Source organism: Cebidichthys violaceus, unplaced genomic scaffold, assembly GCF_023349555.1.
Source record: "Cebidichthys violaceus isolate CVI_PGR_0920_01 unplaced genomic scaffold, fCebVio1.0.p SCAF_20, whole genome shotgun sequence".
Taxonomy (NCBI): domain Eukaryota; kingdom Metazoa; phylum Chordata; class Actinopteri; order Perciformes; family Stichaeidae; genus Cebidichthys; species Cebidichthys violaceus.
Window position 1 is genome coordinate 43,031 of NW_027176373.1, and position 26,478 is coordinate 69,508.

General features: G+C 43.3%; 1 protein-coding gene across 1 annotated transcript in view; it reads left to right on the forward strand.

Annotated features, from left to right (window-relative positions):
- sgcd (sarcoglycan, delta (dystrophin-associated glycoprotein)) overlaps nt 1-23,303 on the forward strand; it is a 66,107-nt gene extending 42,804 nt beyond the window's left edge. Inside the window, exons 5-6 of the mRNA XM_068716628.1 lie at nt 13,143-13,266; nt 18,230-23,303. Of these exons, the coding sequence (XP_068572729.1) occupies nt 13,143-13,266; nt 18,230-18,415 (310 nt within the window). The 3' untranslated portion in view covers nt 18,416-23,303. The remainder of the gene's footprint in view (nt 1-13,142; nt 13,267-18,229) is intronic.
- The last annotated feature ends 3,175 nt before the right edge of the window (nt 23,304-26,478 follow it).

The window sequence follows — 26,478 nt, forward strand, 5'->3', positions numbered from 1 at the left end:
TGGTCACAAATGATTCTTCATTAACAGTGCCGACTAATATTCCAGGACCAATCACAGAAAGGCAATGCTTCTGCCAGCCTTTGAATTCATGATGTATGGCTAATTGATGAGTCATCAATGCTCTACGAATGGCTTTAAGATCCAGTTTGATTCATCAAATGCGTTTATTAGCCCTTCTCGCATTATAGAAAAGTCTATAACGTGTCACAAGAACGTAGCGTCAAAGGATTTAGAATCTTCGAAGCTCATTTCAGCATCGACATTTATGCATTTTATGAAACCGTGCAAATTATACTTGAGGTCACAATACTTCCGCAACTTACTCAAGTGTATCAAAATCTTCCCACCTTTCTATTGACTTTAGGGGGGGGGGGGGCAGTAAAGAGGCAGGATTTACATGTAGAAATCCATAAAGAGGTGGAAGGAGCACTTTTTCATGGGCAATTAGCTCTGCTGTCAAGTACTGTCTGTCAGCAGGAGCCAGAATCAGTACTGTGTTACATGCAGGTTACCTTCAAATCAATGGGTCCATCTTTGGCAACAGATGCCTCCCCCCTGTCCCCGTCCCCGTCCCCGTCCCACGTCCCTTTATCAGTCCCTCTTCACTTCCAAATCACCATCAAATGTTCATTGACATCAACACAACTCAGAGCAATATATCCTGTGTCAAAGGGAAGTGGACCAAATGTGTTTAAGGAGAGAGAGAGAGAGAGAGAGAGAGAGAGAGAGAGAGAGAGAGAGAGAGAGAGAGAGAGAGAGAGAGAGAGGAGTAAATAGAAGCTGGAGACCGTCTTGTGATCACGGCAGCCCTAATGGGCCCTCAGGTAAACACTGGTTCGGTTGCAGTTGTTTGCACCGTTAGCGCTGTTGGGCACAGTAAGCTATGGGCCGCCGGCTCGCCAGTCGACATGTTGAGAGCCGTTCAGCCGGCAATTGAAATCTTCCCCCATCCTGAATATATAGAGCCTTTAAAGTTGCGGAATTATAGTTTTGTTTTTGTTTTTTATGGTGAAAACAAAGCAAAGTTGACATTCATCAGAGGCGGTGTGAGAGATTGACATTTTGCTGAGCCGTCCATCTCTATGCAGTCTTTGTGGGTCTCTCATAGTGTCACCCAGCTTCCTCCTCTACAGTCATGATTCGGATGGCCGCTGTGGGCTTTGCCATTGAACACAAACATTATGTTATTGTTGGGCATTTGCTGAAAATGTGCTGTTTTTCTTGGAAGGACAGCTTTTTTTTGTGTTTTTTTTTTTGTTTACCAAATTATTGCTCAATAATCCGTGAATCCAGTTTCATCAATTACAAAAACCAAACTGCATGCTTCATCCATCAGCTACAACAAAAGCTGTAATTATTTCACATTTATTTTTTTTCGAGAAATACTTTATAAAACAGAGGGAAACAAGCGTTAGAACCAGGAGAGCATCGGACTCTGAGCCAGATGAGGATGCATAATGTTTGGTTGCATTTCCTTCATCTGCATTAACCTTAAATACAGTTGTATACTCGTTCTGAATTCCTGATGAATGGGCTCTTTTATGTGCCGTCACAGAAATGAAAAGGTCACTGGATCTCACCTGTGTCAGCAAACTGGCGTTGTGCTTCTGGCCACCAGATTAATATAAGTTCAGTATTTCGTTTTCACCAACTCCTGAGGAAAACATCTGTCTCTTCAGCAGCTAAATGCTCCTCTCTCTATGTTCACCGGGTAGTAACTATACGTACGTCGGGCCATTTGGAGCCGGGCAGGTGGTGGACAGTCTGTTTATCTGAGTTTTTGGGACTAGAAATGGAGAACATGCTTCGGCTGGAAGTCACAATAATGAGAGCAGTGAGTTGGAACCACAACAGAGACAGGAGCTGAAACGAACTGCTGATTCACAAGTTCAGGCAGCAGCGGGAGGAGGATTCAAATGCGGTTCAATGATTAATTGACCAGGTGAAAATATCGGAGCTCACTGAAAGTAACCAGAATGGGGCCGGAAAAGGGTGTAGACAGGCGGGTACAGATACGAAGCATGAAGCAACGTTGACAATCTGGCAGGGAATGAGTGGAAATGAGCCGCTGATGTTTGAAGAAAGCACTGGAATCGGAATCAGTTTAATCTTCAAGCAAAGAATTCAACCGGAGTTCACTCTCCGGAGAGCCACTGATTCATTCCATTCTTTACTTAGTCTTATATCAGAGCGAGGACAGGGTTTCCAGGGAAAGCGCTACGAAATCTGAACGCGAAATCATCTGTCATGCTCTACAATTGGAAGACCACGCTCTTGAATAAGCTTTAAAAAAAAAAAAAAAAAGCCATGCTGACCACAGATTTGCCATGAGGGACCAAGTCACAGCCACCTGTCCAGCCTGAGAGTTTGATAATCACGAGGTTTTGGGTGGACCCTGTCAGGTGTCACCGGTTTTCTGCCCCATGACGGGCTTCAGTCAAATTTAACTCTGACAGAGTGTGTGTGTGTGTGTGTGTGTGTGTGTGTGTGTGTGTGGCTGCATCCTCCCTCGCTCTCCTCTGTCGTGCTAGTATCCTGTCCGTGTGTGTGTGTGTGTGTGTGTGTGTGTGTGTGTGTGTGTGTGTGTGTTGTTCCGCGTGGACAGCCAAGGATGTCTCCTTGATGTAAACGTCTTGTTTATCATCTTTCTCCTGGCTGCGCTGTCAGATGTGATGACAGTCAATCAGAGCAGAGAGAGAGAGACATCGTAGACAGTGGGGGGAGAGGGAGGGAGAGAGGGAGGGAGAGAGAAAGAGAGGGGGAGAGGGAGGGAGGGAGAGAGAGAGAGAGAGACAGAGAGAGAGAGAGAGAGAGAGAGAGAGGGAGAGAGAGAGGGAGAGAGAGAGGAAGAGAGGGAGAGAGAAGAGAGGGAAGAAGAGAGGGAGAGAGAGAGAGAAGAGAGGGAAGAAGAGAGGGAGAGAGAGAGAGAGAGAGAGAGAGAGAGAGGGGGGGGAGAGGGAGGGGGAGAGAGAAGAAGAGAGGGAGAGGGGGAGAGAGAGAGAGAGGGAGAGAGAGAAAGGGAGGGGGAGAGAGAGAGAGAAAGAAGAAGAACAAAGCCACAGTGCTGTGTGACAGTAAAGGAGAAAGAAGAAAAGAAGACATTACATTACATTGCAGTCATTTAGCAGACGCTTCTATCCAAAGCGACTTACACTCAGTGTATTCAACATAAGTATGTAAGAGAACTAAGACTACTCAAGAAGTAACTTCATCACATTTCACTTTATTACGCTCAAGCGGGTTCTCAACAGGCGACAACAAAAGTGAAGTGCATGGAAATTGACGTAACAGTGCCGTAACCAGAACCAGACAATCGAAAAATTCTCTTTGAACAAAAACAACATGGAGAGGTTCAGTGTGTGTGTGTGTGTGTGTGTGTGTGTGTGTGTGTGTGTGTGTGTGTGTGTGTGTGTGTGTGTGTGTCAAAATTGCCTATTGCTCAATGTTTGGTGGTTTCAGTCAGTAGAATTACAAATGTACTCAAGTTAGTTTGAACAAATACTCTTGGAAGTACAATTTATTTAAAAAATGGCTGCCGTAACGGAGTAAATGTAACGACAACCATCAAAACACCTGTTGGCCATTCTTGCGTCTAAAAGATTTTGTTCATTTAGGTGAAGCCCTGACCTTTGACCCACAGCCATCACTGAGCCAAATGCCCAAAGTCTAACCAAGACCCTTAATCCAGCAGCCAGTTTGTCATGAAATTTGCCGCGGATGAGTTTTTTTTTTTTGTTTTTCACTGGATGAAACCGTTATTTGACGTCACTCAACCCGTGAGTTTAGCTGTGCTTTAGCCGCATGTGTTCCAGTGCCTAACGTAGCCGGTCGTTCTTACACTGACAGTAAAGGAAGAGGTTGTTCTCAGACCAAGACCTGGTGTTTGATTACTATTTATGAATTATTTCATGAACCTATTGAACGCACCAATAGGTTTCCTTCAATATGGTTAATAATAGCTTCATTATTAAGGTTTTCCTTCTTGAATGTATATCCTCAAAAAAAACATTTGCGATGAACATTTTGCACTTCTGTTCAACTAAAATGTTCTTCTTAATTCACCGATTTTTTTATAAGGAATCTTTGCATTGTATTTCCCTCAAAGCATATTTGTATATACAGCTAAATAATGTGGATTCGGTGCCTCAACAGATACACTACAGCAGTCATACAGAGCACCCTGCTAATACCATCTCCATTCAAATTTCAAGCAGAACCCTAAATCGTCTTTGCAACACTGTAACATTATTTTGATCTGAAGTAAAAGAGAGAGGCGGAGATGGAAAGTGTCTGTGAGGTGAAAATAAGAAATTCTAGAAAGAGAGAAAGGAAAGAAAGAGATGACTGAAGTACAAAGTGTGAAGATTAAAGAACGGGAGGAAGTGAGGGGGAAGAAAAAGGGACGTGAGCGAGAATGAAAGAGCTTGAAAGGACAAAGTATAGGAGACGGGCAAAACAGGAGAGAGCAAAAATAGAATAGAGGACTCATTTTTTTTTGTTTTTTTTTTTTGTCAGATGCAGACCTAGATAGACGAGCGGTACGGAGACAAAAAAAGAAGAAAGACGAGGAATGAGAAAAATTGAGCTTTATTTTGACAGAGAAGAGACGCAGCGTGACGAGAATTAGGGTTTGGACAGAGAAGGACTTTGATGACAAATATCTAATAACGGTATTTCAGTGGCGTGTGCGGCGAGATGAACCGTGATTCATCAATCACTGCTGACTTCCTTTCAAAAAAATCATCATTTCGAATAATAAAGACGGTGAGAAAAAAAACAACAACTAAGAGTTCCCGTCAGGATCATTTCTGAGCGCTGCTCCGAAGCCCCTCGTCATGTGATCGTCCGTCTAATTTGACAGTCACAGTCTAGGGCAATGTGGGTTGTTGTTGTTGTTTTTTTGTTTTTTTTTTTCTTCCATTTTTTTTTTCCTCCTCCCCAGTGTTTATGCATCTTTTGGTGACAAGCAGTCAATTGAGAATGAAATATGGCCCAAACTATCCAATTATATCAGAAAAGTGGAGCGAGCTCGTCGGTGCGTGGCTAAAATCCAATCTTACTGTAATCTCTCCCAACCCCTTTTTGGCAGGTAGTAATCGAGGATTCAAACCCCATTTCGGGATATCGCGTTAACCCCCCCCCCCCCCCCCACCCCCCCCCCACCCCGACACACACACTCACAAACACACACATTGACAGGGAGCCGTCATATCCATCTGGGAGGTAATGCCTTGTCAACAGGATGTGTCCTTGCGTCTGACAAACACCTTTGTGAGAGTGAAATGGCAGCGTCGGGGGAATTTGATAGTTCACCTTGATTTATGTCCCGGCCAATTCAGAGCGCAGATAAAAAGGAATAAAGAATGGAGCAATAAGAAGGACAGTGAACGTGGGACTGCGAGGGAACAAAAATGGAAGCGGTGGAAACAGCTGCGAGAAGAATTGTGAGGGTCTTCTTTTTTTTCTTTTTCTTTTTTTTCCTTCTTCTTCAGGTGAAATGAGCAGGAGCAGGAGCTGAGAAACTAAAAGTTTTCACATCATGAAAACTTTGAGCGACTCAACCTAAAGTCAATCTGGCGATGTTTGTCCCTTGGCTCTTCCCGTATTGGACAGTTTTTAGTGCCCTGCAATCTTCGCTCCATGCCATATTACTGTGCCGAGATTGAAACTGAGCACAGAGTTCAATATTATCCCGTATGTTCGCATCATGTTTATGGAGTGCAGCAAACAACAGTATAGACAGCTCAGGTATAGTTATATGACGGAAGTAAATCAGTAATTTCTGTGGAAAAAAAGAGAACTGAAAGGTTGGGGGACTAATGTCGGTTTACACGGTGCATCATTTTTAATTTAAAATAATAGGCAAAAAAATGCAAAGTAGGCAAATTTTATATGGTACATGTAAAATATCCCAATACAAAGACAAAAAAAACAGTTGTAATTAACTGTAAACTCATATTTCATATCCATGGACTACTTTATTGCCTTTATACAAGCCCTGAATTCAAAGTATTAAATACATCATAAAGAGCATTTGACGGTCGCGTCTGAAAAGCTGTGACCGCGTTGAGCCCAGTTCACAAAAATTCTGAAGTGCACAGCCAAGCGCCACGACCCACTTGTGGAGCCTTCGCGTGGATCGCGTCAATTTTCCGGCGCTCACGCCTCTCGCCGCCACTTTTCTGATGGCTTCTGGGCCCTCCCACTCAGTCAGGGAACGTCGTAAGCAGAAAAAGACTGTTTCGACTGCAGCCTTGATCTTGTCCTATTACCACCTCAAGTCTATCAGTGGAACACGCTTGACCTTAAACAGTCTCCTACGTTTACTGTCCTCGGCAGCAACACCTGTCTCTATCGCACCTCAACAACACAGTGATCGTGAGAGAGGAAGAAGCCGTCGCCCTGCGAACCAAACCTCAGTGGTCCGCGTCAGAGAGATCAGAGACTCGGTGAACGTTGCCTGAAGCTCTTTCTCCTCTGTATCCTCTCCCTCTCCTTGTCTTCCTCGCCTCTCCAATCTCCCCTCTCCATATCAATGCCTGCTCCTCTCTCGCGGTCCCTCCTCATCCTCACTTTGCCCTCACTTAACCCTCCACCCTCCTCTTCTTCTTCTTCTTGCCTCAATTACCTTGATCCTCCGTCTTTCCCTCAGCCCTCCTTCCCAAGCCTGATCCGCTGGTCCTCTTTCTTCTCCTCTCATCCCTCTGCCCTTCGTCTTCTCTCGTTCTTCTTTCATTCTCCTCTCGTTCTTCTTTCATTCTCCTCACGCGCTCTCGCGTCCTTTTTTTTTTTTTTTTTTTGTTTTATTGTGCTCACTTTGCGTCTCCCATATTAATCTCTGATCCTAAACTTCACTCATAGTCTCTCTTGTTTGACCTTGCTGTTTGATTTATCGCAGCATTAAACTGCACGGCGCCGTTATAAGCAGTTAACCAAAAAAAAAAAAAAAAAAAAAAAAAAAAAGAATACAGAGACACCAAAGAACAGGAATCTGGGCCAAAAAAACATATTCCCATTAGAAATAATGGGCAGCGTATTACATTACTGCAAAAGAGAGCTCGTCCGCTGCTAGCTTTCACCATTAGCACCTTAGCGCATTAGCGTTAGAATAGGTTAGCAAACTAAGGGCCCATATCCATGACACTGCTCTTCCTCTCCTGATTTTCCCCTTCCCTTTCTGTCCCGCCTAATGTCACACCTTTCTTTCTTTTTTTTCCCCCTCCCCTCTCCCATCGTCGTCCTCCACACCTCCAGCTTGCACTGATCTCAGTAATTCAGCGGACGGCGCGTTTCCCCCGGCAGAGTGTCCGGCTGCTCGCGAAGCAATCAGCTGCGCCGGCGTCGGCCCGAGATTGCCATTTAACCTATGATTTGCCGCGTGGCGGCGACGGCGGCCCATTTCATCTCACCGTCGCTTATGTGTTGACAACGGCAAACCGTTGCGACCGCTGTGCTCGCAGCCCGCACAGGAAGCGGCGACGGGAAAATGTGGAGAAAGGCGTCGTCGCCAAGGACAAAGGAGACGGAGAGTGCGAAAAGCTGCCCCGCGGGTCCCAGACAAGCGCAAGTTTACATTTTCTGTCGTCAAAAGCCTCCAATGAGTTCTGGTGCTACACGATGTTAACCTTTGACCCCGGTTGCAGATATGAAATGCCGCCAGGAAAAAAAATACAGAGAAAAGGGTAAGAGGAGAACGTACGAAAGTGAAACAGAGAACAAGAGGGAGAACAAAGGTGAAGCTTTATCGATCGCTGCGGGGAGATTAGTTCGTGGCATCCATAAAAGTAAAAAGGTGAGAACAGGGAAATAAGATTAAAAAAAACAAAAAAAAAACAGAAAGCAAAGACAAATGTAAAGCAGCAGAATAAGCAGGAGACAGAAACACCTTTCCGGTTTGTTAATAATGCACATGGCATTCTTGACGTTGTTTTGTACGCTAATAGCTTCCAGTTTTCATAGTTAAATCTCGATTTTTATTATGAAATATGAAAAACTGTTTATATTATATATATATATATATATATATATATATATATAACGAGACAGAAAAAAAGTGAAGGAAATGGTAAAATTATTCGCGGGGACTGTGTAGAGGAAATGAAAAGTCATATGGGACAGAAGTATTCCGTGGCCTGAACCCCCCCCACCCCCCCCCCCCCGCGGAGCAACCAGGGAGAAAGAGGGAGGATGAGAGAGGAGGGAGGCCTTCTCATCCACAAACACTGAATACCTCTTTTCAATTCCGTAGAAACTTCCTCTCTCTTCCTCCTCTTACAGTATTTCTTTTGTAGGGGTGAGGACCCAGGTAGCTCAACCTAGAGCCACAGAAGTTGCTTGTAATTATAGATCACTCCTTCTCCAAGTACATCCAAAAGATGACCTGTGAGGCTTTCACGGCCTCCGACTGCCACCGAGCTTGATGAGGATGAACAGGGGGGGGGGGGGGGGGGGGGGGGTAAAAGGCAGCGTCCACAAAAAAAAAAAAAAAAAAAAAAAAAAAAATGGCTCGTCGGATGTTTTTGAAGACGCCCACCGCCAAACTCCGTGTTTCCACTCGGAACGCCAGAGCTCTACGTATCCCTGAGCTTTTCTGAAACCTTTCATCATTCTCACCACGACCTCCGTGGGACGAATTATTATTATTATTTTTTTTTTTGCCCTCTTTGTCTTGCAAAGCGTAGGATTAAAGTCTCAACCATGTTCACTGAATGTCCAGATGCAACAGTTTTAAATTGCGCCGGGCTCTAATTTGTTTTTTATTCGCCCTCCGGTGGCATCGGTTAACGAGAATACTAATGGGTTGTGTCAGCACTGTTGACGCAGGCACAGACAGAGGAACCTAAAATAAAACAAGCTGGCCGGGTGAGTGATCGGCCCGATGTGTTTGGAGGAGAGAAGACGGAAAACTGCTAATTAATCCAATTTAATCGAGCGCTCGTTTTTTTTTTTTTTTTTTTTTTTTTTTAAATTCGGTCTTTCAACTGAACAACTGAAAATCAAGCGACGACGATGAGGCGCTAGATGATGTGCGTTTGATTAATCGCCGTGTTTCGCACACTGTAATTAATGTGTGTTCAGGCTTAACCCTCTGTGGTGCAGAGAGCAAAGGGTAATGCAAAGGAGATTAAAGTTTTAATTTGGAAACTTGCTCACCCTCCTAATCAGCGGAGGTTTTGTCACGTTTTGTCGGCTTTCGGTCGCCATGTCTTCCCGTCGTCGTAACTTCGAGCGGAGCATCCGTGAGAGTGAACTGAATATAGTTCCTGAAACACCTCAATAAACTGAGCCTTTGGAAGGAACTATTTGGAAGAGGCACCACAGATAACTGCTGTAATGATCTGTGTTACTTCAAAGCACATTGTACGTTACGGTATACCTTTACGTCGATCAAATTCCCTGCGGTGGGCATGTTGTTTTCTCAGGGTTCCAGACGGACCGCCTCTCTTATTAAAGGTCTGGACTCTGCTTCAACTCCCCGTCGAGCAGCTGTCGGTCACAGCTAAAGTGTTTGTGTTGACAAGTTGTACGGTTAGGCTCTGCTGGCCTTATGGTGAATTTGAAATAAACAGACAATTTTCATTCTACAATTTCGCAGCCCTTTTTTACAAATATACTTTTAGATAAAATACTGGGGGGGGCAATACAAAAGGGAAAAGGACAGTAGAGTCAATATTTTAAAAATGAACAGTAGGCTACATATGAAGGTAGATTTGTGTCTTTATTACGCAAACAAAAAAATATGTTTTGAAAGCAAATTTCTCTTATTTTCACTTACAAAGTTTGTAAGTGAAAATATATAAACTGAGAATAAATTATTTGTTAGTTTTGCTTATGAAACTATAATTTTTGGTTGCAAAACAAAAACCTTTGCTTTCAAAACGAAAAGCTACGGTTTCAAAACCAAAACCAAAACGTAAAGCTACGAGTTGAGTTTGGACGTAGTGGGCGGGGCATACGCTGCTGAATGAGCCAGGAGTTTCTATTGGTGGGTTCGACTTGGATCCCGGCATCTACTTCCACTGTAGAGGTTACTGTGATGAGCGGCATGGAGGTAAGTTGACATTATATTGCTCTGGTAGCACTTCACTTTGTTTTCATGTTGTTAGTGTCGTAGAGTCTCTTTTTTTAAAGAACGACATGAGGTGTTGTTGACATGAAGCTTCACTTTCTGCGTGCATGTGACGTAAGTCCAACCCACCAATAGAAACTCCTGGCTCATTCAGCAGCGTATGCCCCGCCCACTACGTCCAAACTCAACCCGTAGCTTTACGTTTTGGTTTTGGTTTTGGTTTTGAAAGCGTAGCTTTTGGTTTTGAAAGCAAAGGTTTTTGTTTTGCAACCAAAAATTATAGTTTCATAAGCAAAACTAACAAATAATTTATTCTCAGTTTATATATTTTCACTTACAAACTTGATTTTTGATTACAGTGCGAGAAATTTGCTTTCAAAACATATTTTTTTGTTTGCGTAATAAAGACACAAATCTACCTAACGAGTTACTTTTCAATGGCTGTAACGTCGTAATGTAACAAGTTACTTTTAACAGTATCAATGCCCAACACTAAGAGCCAATAAGCCAACAAGACAATAAAGATCCCATCCAAAGTGCTTCATCGGGGTGAAAAAAATGTTCCTCCTCCACCCTGACATTTTCTCCTGCCAGATAACCGGAGTTTGAACTCAAACGGAGGTTCTTGACATATTGTGTTATTTTACTTTGCTGAAACTGAAGTAAAGTTAGCTGCTGCCCTGTTTCAACAGTTACTATCAGTAACAGTGCAACCAGCTACGTTACAGCAGCTCTTCTCCTCATGCTCTGGGGAATTCAGGTCACTGCTTATAGGTGACTTTGTTCACCTGCCAGGAGCATATTCAGAGAATGACACCAGCTGACTACAGGGGATTACATTAGAAATAAGATAGTTCTACTTTCTCTTGCTCTGTTACTTTCGCTGATGCAACTTTGTTATACTAAGCCTGTTTCTATTTTTTCCTGTTCTGTGACATTTGGAGCATTCAAGAGACCTGCAAACAGCTGTATTTGTTATTGTTGCCATGTGCAAGTTAAGAGATTCGTATTGTAAAACAAAATTGTGGTTCGTATTTTTTAGCGTTAAGCATCTTGTGCAATACAAGTGCTGTTTTATAGCGACACACAAAGTAAAGTACTAGAATAAAGATTTGTGAATACATGTTTACAGTCTGAGGTCGTGGGCACAGACGCGTAAAAAGTCCCATTCAAATGTAGCAGCAGTCCTGTTGTTTTTACAGGACTGCAGCAGCTATTGTGCGGTTTCTGTTTCGTATTAGCAACAACATAGTACTTTGAGATTTGCTATACTACTGTCGCACCTGACTGGGGAGAGACTATCACGGCTCACTGGGCGCCGCGCTTACCCAGTTTGCCTTGCGGGAAGTCCTACTCTGCCTCTTAACTGGCTGTACCCTTCCAGTCCTTCCAGGCATTTGCTAAAGGCTAGCCTTAGCATTAGCCTTAGCCACGATGCTAACCAGCACTACGAACTGGACAGGCCCGTGAGGAGCGACTCAGCTCATGCAGCTCAAGTGCGTTTGTTCCCAGTTGTTGCAGCTACTGGATTGTCAATGCGAATCACTGCAGCAAGACTGGACAGCGAGCTAGCTAGCGCCTGCAGCGGGTTTTCCTCTCACCATCATTTCACCACAATTTGATGTGAATATTTAAAATGATGCAGTTGAATTCCAGCCTAAAAAATTCTCCGAAGGGAATTTAATGATGAAATAGCATATCAAAATGTTAAAAAAGCTTACCGTTGTTGGTCTGTTTTCTCCGCTGCTTAAGCTACCTTTAATCTACATTTGTAAAAGATTGGACAGAATTAGCATTCATGATATTTGATAAAACTTCATTTTACTAAACTTTGGTTAATTTAGCGCAACAACATGTTCCATTTTGCTTTGGCCTTGCACATTAACACGTATTCCCAGTAGCTGCAACAACCGGGATTAAATACGTGAGCTGCCTTGGCTGAGTCGCTTGCCTCCCGGGCCCAGCGGGTCTTGGTAGTCCCTCCCCTCTGACTGGATTCTTCTCCAAAGCTTTGGCGGCTGAGGCTCGCGGGTATCGTAGTATCTCAGCCATCCGCCGTGCCAAAATCACAGAAAGACATCTTCATTTCTCAAAAAAACAAAAGCTGAAAATGGAATGACTCTTATGATATTGTTACATAGGAGGCTCTTGTGTCTTCATGTTGACAACCAATCAACAGAATAAACACATGACACACACTGTACACATCTAAATTCTTAGGTGGACCCAGAACTCTGGCGAAGATGATTGACTCATATACTGTATATGTGCATATAAACAGAACCTTTAAAAGCAGCTCCTCACTCAGAACTAAAGCTCACAATCCCCCAGCTGAATAATACAGTGTGTGTGTGTGTGTGTGTGTGTGTGTGTGTGTGTGTGCGATATCAATGAAAACTTTCCCTACGGAGAAAACATCACGTATTTTTTTCCACAATTGCCGTGGTGACAGGAAGACAGGAAGTCTACAGAGACCTCCTCTGCAGGTCTGAGTCTACTGAAGCGTTTTGACACCTTTGCTGCTTCCCGTAAAGATCGGCTCGTGGCTCTGAGTGGTTTTGTCAAGATGTGAAGAGGAGTGGGCTGCTTTTTAATCCTCGCAGAGAAATGTCTAAGCCGGCACAGCGTGCAGGTGGGCCATAGTGTCAGATCCACTCAATTTCTACTCCATTCATGGTGGTGGTCCTCGAAGGGTGTTCTTGCACGTGTATCTTTGCGAGGACGAATTTAAGTTTCAAACGTTGAGACCGGGGGCCATTTTTGTTTCCCCTCCATGATCCCCAAAGTGTTGTTTTTTTTTTGTTGTTGCTACGTCCTGCACAGTGTCAGAATGACGGCTTAAACAGCCTCATAAACAGACTGCTTCAGAACCGTGACTCTAGTTTACAGGACCTTGTTCAATAAAGCCGTTTCACACAAATCATATGGAACAAAATGGAACAATTCCAATTTTCTACTGACGATCATAACAAAAGAAAGCTTGACCGAAAGCTTGAAAGATAGCTGTCCTACTCAAACGTTTTGGTGGAAACATTATCGGTAACGCCGCTGTTCTTCCTCTGACTCTTCCCAGACTCGAGTCTCCCACTCGCTCCCTAGTGATGGAGGCTCCTAAAGGCATCCAGATCCTGGCTGAGGCAGGAGACATCCAGGCTATCTGCAGGAACGAGCTGCGACTGGAGTCCAAAGACGGAGAGGTGAGTCAATCAGTAGCGCAAATTAACCTTTCATAACCTTTCATTAAGTTGTTTGTTGGATGACAAAAGCTGTGAAGGTAACAACACCTAGATTTGTCCGGGAAATTTGCCGTTAACTGCAGTCCCCTTACTTCGACCAAACCTTCCGCTCTGTGTACTGACAAGTTGAGAAATTAATTTCTTAACTTCTCTTGTCCTCCGGCCATATTGGCTAATGGGCCTGTATCTCGATTCAATATTTCTGCTGTCCAAACGTATTTTTAGCAAACAGCGATCCAAACAATTGTTAGCTCCCTCAGCCAAAATGGACCATCATTTAGCTTATTGGCTGGTGGCAGTTTCCCCACATTCTGGCCGTCCACCAGAATCTGAAAGAGCCTCACTGAGAAGCAGGAAAATCGAGAACAGAAGTTGATTGTTTTTCTCGTTCTTTTCTCCGCCCATCCTCCTTTCAATCACCAATTCTTTCACATGCTTACTTTCTCTTTTCCATCAATCCTCTTTTCCAGCTTCCTGACATGTCTTGTCCCCTTCTTACTTCCTTTGTCCTATTTTCTGTCTTCAACTTTGCCTATTTACCATCATTTTGGTTCCCCCTTTTAGCTAATGCACTTCTCATCCTCATGCTGCTTCTTTCATCCTTTCCTCCCTGCTCCTAAATTCCTCCAGCCATCCCCTGATTCGTTACACACATCAGTCCTCACATTCATCACAGCCGGCTGTGCTGATAAAAGGATTTCCCACCTTAGGTTGCACCAGTCATGTCATGTCAGATCTGTTCAAATCAGCGAAGGAGGATTAGGGAGAAGAAAGTGTTTAAAAGTTTCCCACAAAAACATTTCCATACGTTGAGACGAGCTCTGATATGAGATGGACGAGGAGAGAGAGAGACTGTTTCTGCAAGACGCCCTTGGATTCAGTTTGCTCCAATTAAAATTAACCAAAGTAGCCACGCCCACACCTCATGTCCCTGCAGTTGTCACGGGTGTGTGGTCGAAAGTGAGGCTGTGGAACTCATGATGGTCAATTCATATAGTTAGAATCACGTTCTCACACTCCATTAGTTTTGCAAATGTCCATTTGTCAAACCTCTGTCACACTCACACACACACACACACACACACACACACACACACACAGCCTCTCTCTCTCTCTCTCTGTCTCTCTGTCTGTCTCTCTCTCTCTCTCTCTCTCTCTCTCTCTCTCTCTCTCTATCGCTGTCTGTCTCTCTCTGTCTCTCTCACTCTCTGTCTGTCTCTCTCTCTCTCTCTCTCTGTCTCTCTCTCTGTCTCTCTCTCTCTGTCTCTCTCTCTCTCTGTCTGTCTCTCTCTGTCTCTCTCTCTATCTCTCTGTCTCCCCCTCTCTCTCTCTCTCTCTCTCTCTCTGTCTCTCTCTCTGTGTCTCTCTCTCTCTCTCTGTCTCTCTCTCTCTCTCTCTCTCTGTCTGTCTCTCTGTCTCTCTCTCTCTCTCTCTCTCTCTCTCTCTCTCTCTCTCTCTCTCTCTCTCTCTCTCTCAGCAATTGCCAAGGCTTTTGGTCATTAGACACCAACAAACCACGCAAGCGGATCCAGAAATAGACACTCACACACACCTGAAGCCACTCAGCGTCACATAACGGACAATCAATTACACATGCATGTTCTCTAAAAGGGGTAAACTTCACCCAGTCTAACCAGAGGTGACAACATGTTTCTCCCACACCGTGCAAAGCAGCGATGTACTGTGGCACACCTAAAAACACCCAGCTGTGATTCAAGGTAATTGTTTTCCTCCCTCCAAAATTCTGTGTGGACTCTGTAAGGCTCGTCTACACTGGAGGCATTTCAGCCCAGGAGGCAACCCCTGGTTCTGAAAAGTGAAGCCAATGCAAGAAGTCTCCTTCAATGCAGCATGATTTTGTAAACTATATAGGCCCATTTAGAGTCAATTAGACCATGAAGCAGAGTATGCTTTAGGCCGGGGCTACCTTGTGATTGACAGGTTGCTACCACGGCGTTGTCCGGTCTGGGATTTCTCGTGTTCTTATATTTCATGAAAGTTGATTGTAACATTTTGGATTCTAAAAATACAGCGTCCGGTTGTGCAGAGCTTCACTTTCTCGAGCCACTTCTGTTTGCAAAAAGAATCAAGACGGCTTCAAAACGGGTAGCCCACGAACCAGTGGGTGACGTCACGGTGACTACGTTCGCTTTACCAACACTGACCAACGCTCAGCGCTGTGGCTGAACGCATCCTGTGTCGACAGTGATGGAGGACTGCAGCCGCTGCTCCGCTAACGTTCTACTTTTGCAACACAGACGTCTTTAAACTATCGCGTTTTTATCAGTGAAAATCTGTAAAAACCTCTACTTGCCTCATACAGAAGTACTTTTGTCCTTCACTACAAACAAGCACGCTCTCAGCTTCACACATACATGAAATCATCTAGTCACACATACACACACACACACACACTTGCACCCAGTGTCTCACACGGTCCCGCCCCTCGTGGTGAAAGATCTGTTCAACAGCAGCTGTCTGAGGTAGTCAGCTGAGACTCTGCTTTAAAAGTGTTCCAGGTCATTTGATGGCGATGCCTCCCAGAGGCGCCTGGTAATGGCTCCTTTACCTTTTTTTTTTTTTTTTTATGGTTGGAGAGCTCCTCCTCTCCTCGGCCAGTGAGATACCAGTTCTGTATGAGCCCCAGGAGGCCTGTAGGGAGGAAGGGAGGAGAGGGCAGATAGATGGGATTCATGCAGCAGTGGTTCGTGTCTGTGCAGTGGGAGAAAGGCAGTTTGTTCCAATCAATGGTGGGGTTGAAGGGAGTAAAATGAGTGGATGAGTAGCTGCGTGTGTGCGCGTGTGTGTGCGCGGATGTGTGTTTGTTGCGGTGCTGCAGAATGAATATTTCTGGTATTTTGCTCTCTTTTTTAATTCCTCGGGAGACAAGATGAATGACCCGGGAGTCAGCAGACAGTTATGTTATGCTCAGTTTGTACCCTTGTCTATGTCAACAAAATATTTCGACAATTTATGTGTAATTTGCTCGGGACGTATCTGACAATGCACAGCTGATTTCTAGTGTTTGAAGTGTCCTTACATGAATCCCAGAGTGAAAATTAGTTTGTGCAATACATTTCGACGTTTCCAGGCTTTAAAAGACTTACTTTTACCCTTTACCCACATCTTGTCTCCTGCTTCAGGGATTTAAACTGATGATTTTTATTGGTGACAGTCCCGCTTCCCTATCCTGTACGTTAGTCCATCGAGATGATGCCAAGCAGATGCATTCTGGGTGACTTTTCTCATGTATGCTACTCTGCCACTTGCGAGTTCACACTCGTGTGCTTCATATTCAGCACACAACCTCCATCATTCACTGAACTCACTCAGCTATTCTGTCGCTGTGCGATGAATGTGTAAAAGAGCTGGAATACGCTGTAAGTATGGATTGATACGTCTCTAATACATCAAATCTGATGTCAGAGAAAATGGATAGATTCAGCTATTGAGTTCAATATCGTGACCACTTAACATTCTATGCAAACAAAAATGTTGTAGATGTTAAGAGCCACAGACACGATTTGCGCAAGTCCAACCCTGTGAGATAGAAGATCTGACATGAAAAACAAAAGCTAAGCTATGCAGAGCGGGTGAAGAGATTTGCTTCACGTGACACGTGATTCAGCGGAGGTGAGCCGAGGTAAAGATGAATGGGGAAAAAAAGAGGAGGTTTTTAGCCGATAAAGAAAGCAAATGATTGACCTAGTCTGCATGAATCCTGACTCAAACATGCTGTACATTATGTGGGGTTGTGATCTGAACAGGTTAGGGGCAGCATATGCAGATGCAGATGTTTATCGAGGTGAGGTGATTTTCGGGAGATTAAAGACGTGTTGAGATGTAGCTGGTTTTCTGCCAGAAGTTACACATCGTGACCATCGACGGAACATTCCTGTGCGGCTGGCCTCAGTCCAAACACCTTAATTCACCATCAAACCAACAAGAAACTACTTAACTTAGACGTGTCCTTTAAACGGCAAGTGGGTAACATGTCCAAAGTCACAATAATTCAACTTAGGAGTCCAAACTTTAGCCTAATATATCAGACTTTCTGAATCCGCTATAACTCTACTTAAAGATGTGTTACCGGAGAAACGATTTTAAAGTTGATGAATCTTGGTTGCTGCAAGGTGACTTGAGGAAGATCTAAGTATTTTTCACTGCAGAACTGGGTTCATACGGAGCTCTTGGAGGTATTGACTCTCATCCCAACTGCTTCTCACTCATAGTGCTTGGTCATTGCCTAATGGAGCCAACAGAACCACATCATCTGCAAAGAGCAGAGATGCAATTCTGAGGTCCTCTAACCAGACACTCTCTTCAGCTTGACGGCCTGCTTGCCGCCATGACAGGCTCCAACAACCTTCTGACCACAACTCCTAGCAGCCGCAACCACAATGAAGGTTTTGAACGTAGCTGCACTCGGATTCCATGTCCCAACCCTCCCCTCGGTTGCACGAAAAATTATGGAGGTGGTAGTTGAAGACCTCGAAGACGGGGGCCTCAGTCATACATTCCCAGTTCATCCTCCCTACTCTTTTTGGTTTACCAGTTCTGTCCAGCAGTTCCCAACTAACCACCAGTTGGTTATCCAAGACATTACAGCCAAAGATCTGATGATCTGATTCTGGGACCTGAATTTTTAAACCACAGTTGCTGTTACCACCAGTAAGTAGGGTGTTGACAAATCACCCAGGACTGAAATCTTAATGACTGCCACTTCTCAGGACCCTCAGACAATTTGCATATATAGCCTTTCACATGCTTTTGCTTCTCATTGACTTTGAATGACATTTAATACCCTTAAACAACCTCAAACTGCCTATTTCTCCCTTTTCCTCCTATTTGTCCGACAGGAGATCTGCGTATTGTGTTTCCCCCCCGTTTCCAATTTCACCAGTTTTCTCTCCCTCTACACCAGATCTCTCTGGATGCTCGGAGGATTCGCCTGATGCGGCTGCCTGAGGGGAAGGCCTCCACCAGCTCCTCGTCCTCTGGGAACAGGCAGACTGTCTACGAGGTTTGCGTTTGTCCCAACGGGAGGCTTTTCCTGTCCCAGGCCGGCACCGGATCCACCTGCCAGATCAGCAACAATGTCTGCCTTTAGGACTGATACATACAAATATAAATAAATACACCGATATCCTGAAAGAAAAAACGGGCAAAAACAGACAGAAGTACACATATTGCCTGCCTCCAGGATCAATAAACAGCAAACACTAGATACAAAGACTGCCTGAGACACACTAATGTATACACATGGATTACAATTACACTATCAGACTGATGTTTAGGCTAAACCGATATGTTTTAACAGGCCAGTACCAGAAATTTTGGATTCAAGCTCCTGACAGCTGGTCTTTTGTGCCAATATTTCAATGCTAAAAGATATTTTCTCCCTTAATTTTCTACGTTTCAGAGTGGAAAAACCTTTAAAAACAGTATCTAGAGCATCATGGGACACTAAAACTCTCCAATGTGTGTCATACACGTCTCTCTAAGCTCTTTATACATACAGCACTGCAGGAGTTATTAGGCTTTTAAACTGAATTACATGAATAAAAGAAAAAGAAAAAAGAAGAAAAAGAAAATCATTGCAGGTTTTCACAACTTTTTTATACAACTGAGGTCATATTTGGAATATACATAGAACACTGACTGGCTGTTTAATAAAAGGACAGTAATGGTTATATATATACAGTCATACATGACACTGCTATTTATTAATAGCGTACACACATCCGGCAGATGCACACACTAGCTTACAGACATGCATTCACACAGTATACATGTGGTGTACGTGGTGTACATACACACACACACACACACACACACACACACACACACACACACACACACACACACATTGACACTCTTTGCTCGTAGGAGCCTCCTGGTAGAAACTGAGAAGAAAATCTCCAGAGATTTACGAGAAGAGAAACTGATCTGTTCCCTTTCTCCCTCAAGCGCATTATCAGTACGAGAATCACTAGGGTGATCACCCATGGCAACAGGCCCCGCCCACTCCCCCTCCCCTTCATTCCTCTTCTCCTTTTCCCTCGTCTTCTCTTTTTTTTTTTTTTTTGTTCTTCTCTGATGCTTACCCCAGCTGAGATAACTGAAGGGTTTATGCTTTTCCCGTTGTTCATTAGGCATTTTAAAGCCCCATATGTAGGCTATAAGCCCTTAATCACAACTATTCAGAATATAAGATGGTGTAATGAACATGAAGACGTGTCATGGATGTATTATAAGAACTAGATACCAAAATGGCACCCATTAATTTGCTCGGCCGGCACTCAAGCAAAAAAAACAAAAAAAAGGTTTCCAGTCCACCGGCTAACTCGGCCTCTAGACTTTACTTTGGGATTGTGTCACTGGTGTTAAAATCACTATTCTAGGCTCTGTGGAAGTTTTACCAACACCTTCATGGATTGAAATTGTACAATGGCCTCTGGGGTGACACCGTTTCCAGCTCTCTTAATACATCCACTGGACTTTTTTTTGGAAGGTAGACCCTCTTATGAACTGCCATTTCAGCCTGAACACATACCAGATCCAGAAGCGTATGTGCCGTATATATGTGTGTGTATAAGCATTAAGTTCTGTGAGTGTGCCAATGTGACAATACATGGACCCCCCCCCCATTTTGGATTTTGTGAAAAAAAAAAAGAAAAAAATGATGCTTGAAAGCAGAACAAAGTTGATTCCAGTTCAGAAGGCAGACAGGAAGTCTTTCTTTGTTGAGGTCTAAATCAACATTACGGTGAAGTTGTTTATCGGTAAATTAGCCCACAGAATATTCAGCCCATTTGGTCTTTGTTACGATCTGTTTAAAGTGTATTATGATAAACTATGACTGTTCACATCATATCACGTCTCACCCAACTGCCACTCAAATAAGCTTTCCAGTGCTAGCGGCAGTTCTTTGCGGGAATTATTAGTTTAGTCAGTGTTAACAACAACTATTTTGCTAACTTGGATTTTGACATTTGAACATGTTGTGGCGGAGAGGTGTCGCCAAGCTCTTACACTTCTTGGGATATGATGTGAACATTGGCACAAGTTCTGCCACACAAACTACTAAACCACTGGTCAGTTTTGTTTTTTTTTGTTGTTTTTTTATTTGATGTAATCTTTGGATTTTAATAATCTGAATAGAAAGCTGTTTTTTTGATTTCACACAATGACTGTCAGACTTCTGTTAATGCGCAAAACCTATGTCATAAATGTTCAACGTACGCTGCTTTAACCTCGTCGGTGGTCACCCTACTTGTTTCTTGCACTGCGACGTTTTTACAAAAAAAAAAAAAAAAAAGGACAAACAAACTATTGTGAGCCACTCTGTTGAAAGAGGGGAACTGTGCCTGTGCCTTATGTCCATGCACTTGTGGCAAGAAGAAGCACATCACACAGACTTTCTTTGGCATCAACGAGTAACATAATCTCTGATTTCAGTTCATCGTTTCATCCCAATCACCGATCTCTCCCTTTTGTGTGAATGCAAAGACCTTTAGCCACATCTGACTGCAGCGACCCCTGCTAACGGCACCTGACTCTGCAAAAAAAAGGATGAGTCGTTTTCCTATTTACCCCTTTAGCTTCCCCGGTTTGGGACGACGCTCTTCTTGCTTTGCTTTTTAATCATCATATATTCTGTGTGAACACGCGTATGTATTTCTGTTAATGATTTCAGTGGCAAACTTATGATCCTGTGGACAGATAACAGCACTGATGGGTCCGATTTCCACCGCTTAATGCAGGCTACTTGGCCGAAAACATCTGTTTTCTCCAACGTGTGAAGATCTTTATGTCTTTGCACACTTGTTTTTCATCTGAACAGGTTCAGATGATGAAAGCATGTTGTTGTTTGAACTCTTCTCCTGTGTTTTAGGTGGAGACCACTTTGGCAAGACCACTTCGATCTTGTTTCGTATTTATATGCAATCCCAAAGCACTGCAGCGCTGCTTCCTAGCTCTATTCAAACCCTATTATAAGTATCATTAACAGTACAACTATAGTGTAGTTGTCATAGGCAGATGATCTATCAAGCAACAATTGGAAGTAGAGGTAAAAAAAAAAATGTCTGTCATTGGATATTTTGCAGACAACATCAATGTTCTTGTCCGGCAGTGGGGTTGAATTAGCGACTGCCAATGTGGAAAGATTTCTAATGAACATTTCTGCACAGTTGTACAGTTTATATGGAACATGTCAGTAAAACATGAAACAATACAAATAGAACAGGAGTAAGAACACTTCACTGTTTTCTTTGGTCATTTGACTAGTACTTAAAGAAATCTTGCAGATGCGGCTCTGGACGGCTGGCTAGTTAGCTAGGTAGTCTGGCTCTCCACGCTTCGTGACATTACTCCGCCACTGCTCGTTTTAGGTATTAATTGAAAACGGCGTTTGCCGTAAATCTGTTAGTTTATATGGAGATTAGCGAGCTACAATGTCCGTAAAAGCAACTGTACACATACAATGGCTGCCGCTCTGACCATCTTGCTACGTTGATTTGAATGGGAAGGTCAGTTTTAACTCCTGCTCAACAAACACAGGACTTTCACCCAGGAGAACCTTGTTCATGTCCCATTGGAAACCAAAAAGTCAACATTTCTGCAAGCACGATACGAGACTGATAACGGTCGTAACTATGAAATATATTTTTTTTGTTCAGAAACGATGACATTCAACAGTCTCGGTGGTTTGCAGAAACGTACGATGCCAGATTGTTTCCTGGCGACTGGGTTGCGTTATAATACAATTATTCGGTGCGTAAAGACGTAAAGATCTTTGGTGACAACACCCACGAGAAACTAGACCTGTTGACCCAGTGCCTTGCGATAACTCCTGAACACGATCATAGTAGCGCACTGCATTCATTCATATCTTATGTTGTTTAAAGTGTCACGTCCTCTTTAAGAGTCAGGTGAACCCACCTTCTCGCTGTCTCTCAGCTTCTCTGTCGCTGCGTATTAAAGTACTTTCAGAAATATTTCACGACAAAATGGAACCTATCTGTTGTATTTGTTGGTTTTTTTTAATACATGTACACGAGAGAAATACACATTTTTGTACGGTTGTATTTGTAAATAATGTATACATAACCGAGTCGGCGCGCGTCAAACAAATAAGCGCTGACGAAGGACAAATTCTGCTCTTTTTTCAAAAAGGAAAGCCTTTTTTTTTTTTATAATGTACACCACTATGTGTTTTATAGTAAAATGGCAGAAAAATAACGTTAACGGATTCATTGAGTTAGCATGTACAGCAATGTATACAATGTTCGCCTGTGGAGAACGAGCTGGTTTTTGTTTGTACGCCTTCTCCTTCCTGTACTTGTCTCTCCTGCTGAGCTCAGATGTTTCACACAAACACAAACTTGCTCTCTTTTTGTTGTTGTTGTTGTTGTTGTCCCGTTTGGCCCAAGGTCTTTGCATTCTCTCCAGGTGTGTGTGTGTGTGTGTGTGTGTGTGTGTGTGTGTGTGTGTGTGTGTGTAAAAATTTGTGCTACTACGAGTGAGCTTTCGTTTTGTTCTTATGCTCCACAGAACGTGTTAAATGATTCTCAGAGAAGCAAACACAAGAAACCAAAAGTAAAGAGAAGCCGAGAAGGAAATGATGCACAGGGTTAACCACAACAATGGGATTAATACAGAAACTATCAATTTACTAAAAAACACACAATCATCAGATCATAAACACGATCATCAATCAGACTAAACATGTTTCTTAGTGCACAATGCACACATTTTGGAGTGATGACTCACGATCAGACATGACCCCGTGGATTATAATGCTTATCGATGAATAATATCGCCCAGATTACAGTCTGTGATTCAGCCCTGTGTGTTCACGCTGGGTGCTCTGTACTTGCTTCCTAACATCCATCCTGCAAAATTTAAATTTTTCTTCACTCACTTCAGTCTGAAACTGCCGTTCATGGAGTAGTTTTAAAAGATGCCAAAATAAAAGGCGTTGTTCAAATTGACTGCAGTAGTCATTGGATCCTCCCTGACAAGAAAGACGAGATTCTACCGACTGAACAAAGAAACCTTTTATCGCTGGGGACCTCTCTCTCTCTCTCTCTCTCTCTCTCTCTCTCTCTCTCTCTCTCTCTCTCTCTCTTTCTTTCTTCTAACTATATAATTAAATCAAACGTGACGATACAATGGCCGCGTTGTAAGCATCCAACAACTGCAGCTTTCTTGAAGCTTTGACAATTGTGCCGAAGGGGGCCGTTGACACGTTAAAACACATATTGTCACAAATAGCTTATCGCTTCTGTTTAATTAGCTTAACACGTTAGCTTGACTGGATGCACCGGTAAGGTTGTGTTGATGTTTCCGACATGCTAATTCTCATGAATATTATGCTTCCTTTATGTATTCGTTGTCTTTTCTTTAGCTGCTGCTCTGAACACTGTAATGCTGACACACAGAACAAGATGTCATCCGGCATTGAAGTAAAAACAAATTTTGAAGTTTTCAGACTTTTTTTTTTAGATGCTGGTTTCAGGCCACCTGAGAAAAAAATGTGACTTGACGGCGTCTAATCCTTTACGAAACAGGAAGTCACCTGCTTCCTCAGGCTGAGCGAGACTGGACTGAATTCCTTTTTTCATCCGCAGTGCAAACATTTCTGCTCCAACTTAACAGTGTACTGGGTGGATAGGGGACAGCGGAGATACCACGGAACTACGAGGTAACACACGTTCAACTTCATCGTATCTAGTTGCGTACGTCTTCTATTTGTAAGGCCGTAGCTACATTGCACTAATGATGGTCATGTCGTGTCAAGACAACCAAGCTTCACAAAGCCACACAAGTTTGATTTTGAAATTTTTCAATTAAAAAAAAAAAAAAATCATTTTCGGTAGTGCGACAATTTTCAAATATGCTACTTCTTTCCATATACATGCGTCTCACGATGTCCCCTGATCGTATCATTGATGATCCATACAGAAACCGGGACACGGGACAAGAGTGATGCAGCATTCAATCTCCCCGAAATGTCATGAAACAGCCCTCCGGTGTGTTTCATCCTCCTGCCGTTTCCCGAATCACCAAGTTTCCACATTTGGCTGATGTCTTCATCATCTTCACGGAGCTATATCGTTCTGATGGCACGTGGGTAATCATATGTGTGAAATTGGTTTCCAGAGAGTTCTGATGCCTTTCTTTTGTCTCTTGAGCGTAAAAAAAAAAAAAAAAAAAAAAAAAACAGCTGACGTGTGAATAAGAGCCAAACACGCAGTGGAGCTTTTTTTTTGTCAGGTGTTAATGAAGCTTTTTTTATTCCATGCAGAGAAAATAGTCTGAACTGTCTCTTAGTGGGGTTTTTTTTTTTAAAGGAGAAAAGCAGACGGTTACTTAAGTCCACGCCTTAATTCAAAGACACTATTGTCCTCGAGAAGCCAACAATCGCTTCAGAAACCGCGCTGTTACTTAAAGTCGAATATTCAATCCCTTAAAACATCCGTTTAAAGCTGCTGTCGAGCAACTCAGCGTGAACTCCAGCTTCCTTTTCGGGCGTATTTTAATTTGCTAGTTTTCACCCGACCCTCGCGCTCGGCCCTCGCGGAGTTCAGTCTGGGTCGCGCCTCCCTTCTTGTGGGCCGTGCTGTCGGCGCCGAGTGATCCGGTGCCGCCGCGGATTGAGCCGCGCTCCTCGCTCTCTTCACCCTACGACGGCGAGGCCAGACTCCAGAGGGAGCGTTTGATCTGTGTGTTTTCAGAGCAGCTGGAGGCCCGGAGTGTGGGCTTTTCAGCGGGTTTTGGCTCATTAGCTAACCTCAAGCTTCAGATTCACTGCAAAAAAAAGGAAAGTATTCATTTTAGCGTGGCATTAAAGTTCTTGCCCAATTTGCAGATATTTCAGAACCGCTGATCTGCATCAGAGCAAGACTGGCAACAAGACGCATTGAAATGCTCTCTGCCTGCCGTTTCTTTATCTAACAATAACTATCAAAAGATGAAAGTTAGCAGGATTAGCGGCTTCCCTATCAATCACGCATTCGATATGCCAACTTAACTCTGTTATCAGGGTTTTGACCCGGGTTGGTTTTTTTTTTTTTTTTTTTTTTCACTCAGCAGCTCTTTCTTTGTCGTTTCAGCGACGCTGACGGCTAACCGAGGACGTTTCAAAGTCGAGCGTCTTTTTTGACAGAATGGCAAAAGATTTCACGTGATTTTGTAAAAAAAAAAAAAAAAAAAAATAAGATGCTTCTTCTGATTCTTCATACAAAAGAGCCGCTCTCTTAGAGATGACTTTACTCTTGGATTATTGGAGTAAGAAGCCGATAAGAGACGGGAGTGAATGATTGACCGGTGCTTCTCTGTGTCTCATGCCTCAGCTGAGCTTTTCTTTTTTTTTCTTTTTTTTTTTTAAGAATGTTGCCTAAAAGCCTGCATGAAGAGGAATGAATTCTGTGGAATGCATCGCAGCTTTACTTGAACTATGAATATGGAAAACGTTTGAAGAGTGTGGCCCGTTGTTGGATCAGTGAGGCCGGTTTATTTGTTGAGCAAGTTCCCACAGAGAAGTGATTTCATCCGGTTAAATATTCAAATCACCTGCGTGTCTTTGAGTCTGGTTTTAATATTTCACTAGTGTCTGACAGCATTACAAGTCAGCTGTTTAACATTCCCAGCGCCGGAAAAAAAGGAACAGCTTTCCCTTGATTTTCATGTAGTCTTTGTATGTTACAAAGAATTTGGCTTGCGCATTTTTGGCTTCAGGTGTTACAGGAAAGCTGCTGCTCTCCTGGGATCTGATTCTTCTCTAAAAGTCTGATTAGGTCAGCAAAATAACAATAATGAAGTGTTGTGGTTTTCAGCTTTTCATCCGGTGGATGGAAACGTTCTTCTCTGGTTGTCATTTGCTTGTTTTGTTCATCAATTTGCTTTTTGCCTGCGCTCGTTACCGAGACGTATCACAAGACGTTGAGTGCCGTGTGTTTGACTTCTGTTTCACCTGCAGTGAGTGTAAAACCTTTAAAGTAGATTTTGTGTTTCGAGCTGTTTCTTGAACTGTGCCTAGTAGGTACTGGATCAATGGTGTTTATGAAGAACTTTTGAATGGAAGTGTTTTCACCTGCCAGAGGTACCAGGTGGCCGGGCTTTTTTTTTTTTTGTTAAATTAAAAGGTCAAACGTGGACATTCTG